The sequence below is a fragment of the Sipha flava genome, unplaced genomic scaffold, assembly GCF_003268045.1.
Source record: "Sipha flava isolate LNK unplaced genomic scaffold, YSA_version1 37_pilon_pilon, whole genome shotgun sequence".
In the NCBI taxonomy this organism is placed as follows: Eukaryota; Metazoa; Arthropoda; class Insecta; order Hemiptera; family Aphididae; genus Sipha; species Sipha flava.
In genome coordinates this window covers 2,866,960-2,876,623 of record NW_020273087.1, presented here as the reverse complement: position 1 = coordinate 2,876,623, position 9,664 = coordinate 2,866,960, and the positions used below count along the sequence as shown (strand labels likewise).

Here is a 9,664-nt window from a genome sequence, read left to right as displayed (position 1 = left end):
AAAAAAAAAAAAAAAATTTCGCAAACACGATATAATACAATGAGAGATAATATTTGGACAATATTATGTATGGTATAATTATCATATATGAATAGAAGTATTTAACAAATATGTTATAAAATATATGATAAATCAACACACGATGAATACAAACCACGAGGAAATATTGTTGTTCAATTGACAGCGGTGAACTGATGCATGATAGATCCATTGACAATGAATCGACGTGATTCCTTGGATGCATATGCACAATCCAGCATCTATCAAACAATTGGTATTCGCATTAGATAGTATATAACTCGTACATACGAGTTAGTGAGAACAAAATATTATGATATAGACGGCATATATTACAATCTTAGTTAGACGAGATTTTCCAAACTAAATTGGAATATCGGTTTATACAATGTATAAAATTATATTTTACGCATGCAGCGACGGTCAGGATTGTGTTGTCTGCGATAGGATTTTATTCAACTTATTCAAACCCATGGTTAAAATTAATTACGTTACTTATACCACGAAAAAACAACTAGGTGCACGTACTACGAGCAACAACTGTTGATAATCGATCGGAATAACAATACGTGTGTTTGAAACAAATAATAAAATATTTTATTTTATTTTACCGTGTCTCTGCAGGAGAAGCGGAAAAAAATGTTTTCTTACCGTCGTATCAAGCAGAGAGTGTAATCCATCGATTGTTCGTAAATAGCGTAGGTATCTTGAACTTAACAGTTCCGAGAAAGTTCGCCTGCCAACGAAAATGGCGTGGCAGCGGAAAATAATATAAAAATATTTATCAGATGTTTCTCCGACGTGCTCCGGGTGAGGAATGGTCGATGAAGTATAATGAGGTGCTTATTTTTTTTCAAAAACTTGGCGTGCAACGCTTTTCGTCCGTCGCGTGTCCATATCTTTACGCATTACGAAATAGCCAGGGACGGGTTAAAATCAACATAGAGGAGGAGTGAGGGTGGTTTTTAATATTCTATGAGTGCGCATTTAAGATTACACGGGACCCGGTTTGTACAACGACTTGAAATATACTGAATGATTGTGATCAATAATTTATATAAAATATTAATAAATAATTTATATAAAATTAACAATAGTTAATAAACAATTTATAATGAATTTCAAATATATGTTTTATGCCGAGGCTGGTACATCTAAAACGTGTAAAAAACCCTGAAATCGAATGTTTTTTTTTTTTTTTGTTATTTCTAGAAAGGAGGAGGGTGATTGCCGCTTCTAGATCGGCACCAGGTGAGCAAGTTATAGTTATTCCCCTGTAGGTGTGTACAGCAAAAATAATAATGCGAGCGCGGTTCTAAAAGACCCTTTGACGAGCGTGGCGGACGACGGCGGGTTGCTGGTTTCTCGGTAAGAATACGCGCGAGTGCGTTTTCATGACGGTCGTTGGGTGGTCGTCGTCTTCGTCATCGTTGTCGACAGCGGCGACGGTGCGCGCGCGTCCACGTTTCCGCGCCGCCTGATTCCCGCCTCTTCTCGACCGGTTACGATGGCGAACGGGAGCGACGAGCGGTTCCAGCGTGCGTTGCTGACGATCAGACCATCACTCCGACAGTCGCTGGCTCGTCGTCGCTGTGCTGGTCGTCGTGCGCTCCGTTGTCGCCGTCGTCCGTCTTCAATCTGTTTCCCGAGAACGGTTCTTGTCCACGGAGGTTCTATTGATAACAGCGATATATATATTCATCATAAGTACGAGAACGCGCCCGCGCGCGCACGAAAACCGTCAACGCGATGGCCGCGTGATTTTTTTTCGCACGACCACCCCTACGTTTCCACCCAGCGATCCGATGCTGATGCTGTTACTGCTGGTCGTGGCTGCGGCCGTGATCGTCCGCGGTGGTTCGGCCACGTACTGCGACGACAACCTGTTCCATGCGGCTGGCAAGTTGCACCTCTCGTCGTCATCCCCCGGCGTTCAATTCACCAAGGAGCTGAGCGCCTCTGAGTATGGGCCTCTGAACTCGTTCAAGAAGCTCCACTGCTGCGGCGAAAACTACCTCAGTCTCGAATGGTACGCAAACATCACATCGTTTTTATATTCTATGTATAACGCAGCCCATTCGCAGTGGCGGCGGATTTAAAGAGAGGCAGTAGGGCTTACCTCCCCTCCCCAGCAGTCTTAGATTAAAAAATCGGAACACACATGAAACTTATAAGTGACAAATCATACTTATACTTAAACAAATACGAATACTTAATTCTTCCGAACAAATATTAATAATGCATACCTAGAGTTTTTTTATTTTTATATAATATCAAGTATGGCTTTGATATTCTTACTGACCGAAAATATTCGAGCAGTTTATTGCCGACTTGTTGACTGCCAGGATTAGTATTCCTACAGGAGCAGGACCATTTATCAAATTTAAATTATTTTCTGAACATCACCTGTTAGAGTGTTTGTTGACCTTACGTGATATCTTTTCGCGAAATTCTTACACCGAGACATGTAATCTTGTTTAAATATATTGAACGCATCAATTAGGATTAAAATTATACACGGAACAGGAAATTCGAATGCAAGATTAAAATTTATAATCTTACTTAAACAAAATAATATTTTATAATTAGGTACTATAAAAAATCGACTTTTTATTTATACGATGCCGTATCTCAAAAATATACATTAGTATCACAGCAGTATTTTAATTTTTCTTCTATGGTAAAATTAATATATTATTATTATTTTATTTTGAAGTCAATAGTCTAATTATTGTTGATATGGTAAGTAACATAACGATTGGATCATAAATAAGTTTAAGATGTTGGTATCATAGATTTCTTAAAATCTAACCACAAGTCACAATAAAACAATTAAATTCAAAATATATCTCGGTTTTTGATTATTGCGAATGATTTTTCTGAAAATGTATCTATAATTTCCATTATAATAAATTACAATTTTCAAAACATTATGTATCATATTACAAAAAATAAATGTAATCATATCAAAATGGTATACATAAAGTTATCATTAGTTATTAATAAATGGTGACATCTCTTTTTTTTCTTCATATATCGGATGAAGGTACAGTTGCAATAATATAGTTCTTAATTCTCTCTTAGAGGGTGGTAAGATATTTATACATATCGAAAATATTTATTAAAATTTAAAAAACCAACTATGTACACTATAAATTAAATGCGTCAAAATATACTATAATGAACGTACATTTCGAAAACTGCCATCTTATTTATTTCCGTACATGTTAACACATACATCAATAGAATCTTAATTAATTAAATAATTTTTTACTGATTATCGATTAGTATAATTTTTCTAGAAAACTTCAGGTTTAGAGAGGTATGATCCCCATCTGCTTTTCTAAGCCACCACAGTTTATACACGTATATATTCAAATTGTAAATGTTTCGGTATCTGACTGGAGTCAGCAAATGTTGACAGTCACCATTGTACTCGTATGTCAACATAGGTACACCAAACATTTTATTTAATATTGTCAAAATAGACCTTATGCGGTCATACACCGGTGATAGTTGACATTTACAACTAGTATCAGATAAATGTTAACCACACTTGAAGTGCGATCTATATATATTATAGATTATTTTCGATAATATTCAGATTTAAGACGTTATTGCTATATCTAGCTATATAAGTAAAAGTAAACAACCACCGGTGATGTCAACACTCACCACTAAGCGGTCATACACCTTTTCATACTCGTATATATACTAGAAGGTAATGGAAACAAGAAAATACCCCGTTCAGTCATCACGCGTTGGTTGAGTAGCTTTTAAACAAATTATTTTTTTAAAACATACACGTAATAGACTTTTCATTCGTCATCACTTCATTTTGATATATCATGAAAGCAATTTATGGTTATGGAACCAGTCGGACTAGTCTTGTTAAAGGGCCCGGGAAATCAATCACTAAGAGGGCCCTTCAAATTATAATAATTTATTACAAGGAAAAATGATTTGGAGGTAATCAAACTAATAAAATAAAAATGAAAGTAAATTGTAGTAATAGCAGTAGTATTATTATTATAGGTACTTATTATACAAATATATTAAATATTTTATTATTTAAAGTTTACAATATAAATATTTTAATTACGTTAACAGAGCTTTCATTAAAATTGAAGACTGATTTGCAACTTCCATAATGATGAACAGAACACATTTTGTTTGCATATTGTCTAATATGTCGTATTATATTATATTATTATTACATTATTATTATATTCGTATGCATTAACATCATAGTCTCCAAATGGTCGTCAGTTAAATGGTTCCTTAAACGTATTTTTATGTACTTTAACGTAGAAAAGTTTCTTTCACATGCAACTTGAGTTGAAGATAAGTTTCAAATATACTTATAAGCTATAAATTATAATATGCATTTGAATATAGTTTATAGTGTACTAAAAAATGCAGTTAAAACAAAGTTTATTTTTTTTTTTATCATTGCATGGTTGGTCAATATCAAAATGGTTTTCCTTTTTTTCTTCTTCTTCACTTTTAGATTCTTCCATGTAATATTGAATTTGTGTTTTATTTAAGTTCTTAATTTCATCATTAAACGAGTATCTAAGTTTTAGCCATATTTTTTTTTTTAAAAGTCTAGTAATTCTTCTCTCAGTTCTGTAGCTTTGATTTTAAAAGTGTTTGGGCCATTTTTAAAAGAATTTAACGAATTAAATAATTTTTCAAAAGCTGATTTGGGCAAAAATGTAATTTGTTTAAAATATTTTGGATCTAAATACGAGAAATCTGTTGGTAACTCGTTTTCATCCTTGAAGCAATATTCAATATTATTTATTACATTATCCATAGTTGTATTAAATACATTGATTTTAAATGTATCTACTGGATCAACTATAATCAGTGCCGGATTACTTATTAGGTGGAGTAGGCGCCCACCTTAGGGCTTCACTCATTTAAGGAGCCCTGTGAAAACGGAAAACTTTATTTTTTTTTATTCAATAATACCCGTATTTAATTTCAAATATACGGGAAAAAAGTCATTATGAAATATAATATACATTAAGTTGTAGGTGTTATATGCAGTAATAATAATAAATAATTTTGAAAAAAAAATAGAAATAATATAATAATAAATTTATTTTTCTTGGGAATAAAAATATGTAATAAACACAATTTTATTTATCAATAATAGTCGGTTATTATTAAAGTTGTTTATTTTAATTATTGGATAGTAATGTTACATACAGATGTTATAAAAATATTTTTTTAGGGCCCAAAATTTTAATTGCCTAGGAGCCCACAAATGTTTAATCCAACACTGACTAATATTATAAACCGATTTTTCATCAAATATTTTTTTATTTTTTATTTTATGTGTACTTCATAAAATGATTATCGGACTTCGAAATCAATATTTTGCTTTTCTAAGTTTTTGTTGGTCCAACTAATGAATTTTAAAGCAGTCTCATAAATGTTTTCAAAATTTCTGAATTCAATTTTCAGTGTTTTTAAAGTTGTATCAATCATTGATATTGCTTACAAAATGCACATTCCACTAGTTTGTAAGTATTTAGAAAATGGCGTTGTGCTTTGAAATATTTTTAGAAATAGTGTAGCAGTAATTATAGTTTCAAAGTTGGTTAAACTGTTTAAATAAGTAGTATATTTATACCTTGCATCATTATTAAAATGTTCAGTGTTTTGAACAATAATTTGAAAAGCTTGAATAATAATAGCAAATAATGAACTTGAAGGATCATTAAATACACCAAAATATTTTTTCAAAGCGACATCTTTTGCCACCTCATTTCACCTATTAAGTTCAAAACACAACTATCTGTAAAAACATATCACCAAACATCCATTATTTTATAAGATTCTCGAAAAAAAAACAGAGCATGTATTCAATAGATCAAATAATGAAATTGATTGAGATGTTATAGATGCAATATCTATTAACACTAAGTTAAGTTTATATAAATAGCACCAAACGTGAAGTTGTTTATATGATTTTATTGTGAACCATACAGAAAAACCTTGATATTGACCCCTCATGTTTGAAGCTCCTTCTGTTGAACTACCAACACATATTTTCACATAGATGTTGTTTTTTAATAAGATATTTTCGCCTAATTTAAATAGTGCTTTATTGGTTGATTATTTTGCGCTCAAAATGGATAATACATGTTCATTTACTTTTGGTATAGGTTCTATTGAAACATAACGAATTTTAACGGAACAAAAATTTGATACTGTAACGTCTTGATTAGCATCGATTTGAAAATTCTATCATTATTAACTTTAGTACTGATGTGATCTTTAAGAAGTTTTGAGAATGCAATAAAAATGTAGTTTACAGTTATTTTAGATAGTAGTTTTAGATTTTGACTTCGGCCAGATTAAGTACTTTTTTCAGATTTTTGATAATTGCTTGTATATGACTGCTTAAAAAGGCATCATATTTTTTTAGTAGAATTAATATATTTAAGAAATTAACATGTATTAAATGATAAATGATTTATTCCTTCATATTTTCCTCTATAACTGAAACCACGACGTTCAATCAATCTTATTACATCTATTAATCCTTTCAAAGACAGATTTTCTTTTAAAATTTTTTTCAGCTCTTTTAGAAATTTGGTCTTGTTTAGTGTGTTTAATAATGATTGAATATTTCTATTTTTATTATATAACAAAACTCAGAAGAGTTCAAATGTTTTTTGTTTTTTTCGTGTTCGTCGATCCTTGAATAAATATATTTAAAATCCAACATACCCGATAAAAATGTGTTTTTATCATTTACACTACTAAAAGCTAAATATATTGAACAAAAAAATGTTTTATTTTTATTGTTATAAGAAAGTCATTTTCTGTTACATCCATCATCTTGAAAAAATACTTTTTTTGGTTTGAAAGGAATTTTTTTTTCGTTGGATACTGTTTGAAAAGGACGATGATCAAAGAATGTTTGTAACTCATTTACTTTGGGTTTTATAAATAAATTTTGGAACGGATCAACAGTTTCTGGCATTTCAGTTTCTGATGAAATATCTAAATGTTAGTCTACATCAGCGATACTCAACCTGCGGCCTTCCAACGATTTATATGTGATCCGAACAGAACTCATTGAATTGATAAAAAAATATAAATTTTAAAACTTATATTATTATAAATATAAAATATAACAAAACAATCAAAGTGTGTCGCACGCACTTGCGATAAGGATGATTATGTTTTTAGTATTTTTACTATTTATAATGATTTTAATGTATTTTATCTTATCGCTAAACTGGCCGTAGCTCGAAGGTACTAGTGCTCTGCACGGTCCGTAATTTTAGGGACCGGACCGAACTGAAAATGTTAAAAAAAAGGACCGAAGTCGGACCGAACCGATTGATACATTTAATTTTAGACCGAATTGGACTGAAAATTTAAAATATTTTTCTAGAGTGGACCGAGATCGGACCACCGGTCCGAACTATTAAATTTCGGACTGTTAAAGCTTATGGATCGGATATATTTTTTTTCTACCATACAAGACCCCAATTATAACATAATATGATAGAGCGGACAAACGATCCAAACTAAAAAAATATTTTACCATGAAAATAGACTATAGTAAATTTATATTTTAGTATAGGTTTATTAGGTTAGGATATTACTATACTATACTATACTTATACTATAATCGTGTTTATCTCATTATTAAGTATTAATTATTTTTACAAAGAGTTTTCATTTAAATTTTATTTTGTATAAAGAAATATTTGTTATTCTTACAAAGATACTTGTTCTAAGACAGTCGGTAACAATGTACAGAACACGAATGATAAATAATAAAGTTCACAAAATGATGAAAAACGTAATAAAAATAGTTAATTATATTCAAGCAAATGAACTCAATCATAGAAAATTTAAAAGTATTTTAGAAGAAATGAATAGTAATTATAGTGATGTTCTTTTACATACTTCGGTGCGTTGGCTAAGTAGAGGAAAAATACTTGAAAGGTTTTTTACTTTACGATTAAAAATAACTGCATTTTTACAACAAAATGATAAATTTGATGGACTTGAAAACAATAATTGGTGGTGCTTTTTAGCTTATATGTGTGAGATCACAGAAAAACTTAATGAGCTCAACCGTGGTTTACAGGGTGAAAATAAAATTATTTCGCAGATGGCGAATAAAGTTTTTTCTTTTGAAGAGAAACTGGAGATCTATTACAAGGAAATACAGAACAAAGTGCTACATAATTTCCCCAATCTTTACAAAAGCTAAATAAGTTGATATTATCATTTCTGAAACAAATTATATAATCATTTTAAATCATTTAGGTGCTTTATCCAATGAATTTAAAAGAAGATTTCAGGATTTGAGAGCTGCAAAGAATTTCTTTTTACTTATAGAAAATCCTTGGCACTTAGAAGTAACGTGTATAACACAATTAACTGCATTGATTGTATCAAATTATTCAAAAGTGTTTGATGAATTTATTGAATTAAAAAAATGATACAAATTTCGAAGCCATTTTCAAAAAGAAGAGAGAACAAAAAGAACATATAGAATTTTGGAATTTAGTGCCAGGAAAATATAAAACCCTACAAAAATGTGCCCACTTTTTAATTACAATATTCAGAACAACATATTTATGTAAAACTTCATATTCAAAAATGAAATATGCAAAGAATATGTACAGAAATCGGCTTACTGATTCACATCTTGACGACTTGTTAAGAGTAGCATGCAACAACTACAAACCAGATATATCTACAATAGTGAAAAACCAATCTCAATATCAAAAAATGCAAAAAATCTAAATTAAGTTTATTATAAACATAAAAGAAAACCTAGTTTGTTGTTTATTTTATTATTATTTTTAATAATTTTTTTTTTTTTTGCTAAACATTATTTATTAAAAATAAATAAAATTACTAAAAAAATAATAAAATAAACAACGAACCCGGTTTTCTTGAATGTTTATAATAAACTTAATAAAAACTTGTTTTAGATAATCACAAAAACTTTATTATTACATTATTACAATTATCACAATTATTACATTATAATAAATTATTATGCTGTGTAATTTAGTAGGTATCACCTACATTGATCACGTTTTGAAAAGTTTATTTTTAGGACTAGTATTTTTGTATTATTTATAGTATTTTTTATCGTAGTTTAATAAGGTATATTATACAAATTAAGTTTGTAATGATTTTAAAAAAAATTTAGATTTAGAAAATATGGAGAGTGGTACTGAATATGCCCTTATATTACATTATGTTTTAATATTAAAATTTAAATAACTTCAGTAAATTAAAAAAAAAAATAAGGGTGTTCGGTAATGTAAAAAAGTTCCAATTATTTTTTATAAATATATTGTTGATATTTTTGCCATATTAAATTAACTAATTTAAGATAGATAAAAACATTTGTATATTATTTATAAACATCACTATTTTACAATTAAAATAAATTACTTAGTATTTTGCAAAATGTCTACAAATTGCCGACCCATTTTAGGCAATGTAAATAATACATATGATTTTCAATATTATTTTACATTTAACCTAGGTATTTTATAAAATACCTAGGCATTATGCAAAATGCCAAATTTTTTTAGGCAAAGTACAAAACATGTTACTATATGATATATTATGATTCCTATAATTA

The 9,664-nt window shown here is 29.6% G+C and overlaps 1 protein-coding gene across 2 annotated transcripts in view; it reads left to right on the top strand.

The window, feature by feature from the left end:
• The first annotated feature begins 1,557 nt into the window (after positions 1-1,557).
• Positions 1,558-9,664, top strand: part of LOC112688199 — a 46,214-nt gene continuing 38,107 nt past the window's right edge. For both annotated transcript variants that reach the window (XR_003149051.1, XM_025561273.1), the window contains exon 1: positions 1,558-2,047. Coding sequence is in view for 1 of the 2 variants with exons in the window: in XM_025561273.1 (XP_025417058.1) it covers positions 1,824-2,047 (224 nt within the window). In the remaining variant the exon portion in view is untranslated. The remainder of the gene's footprint in view (positions 2,048-9,664) is intronic.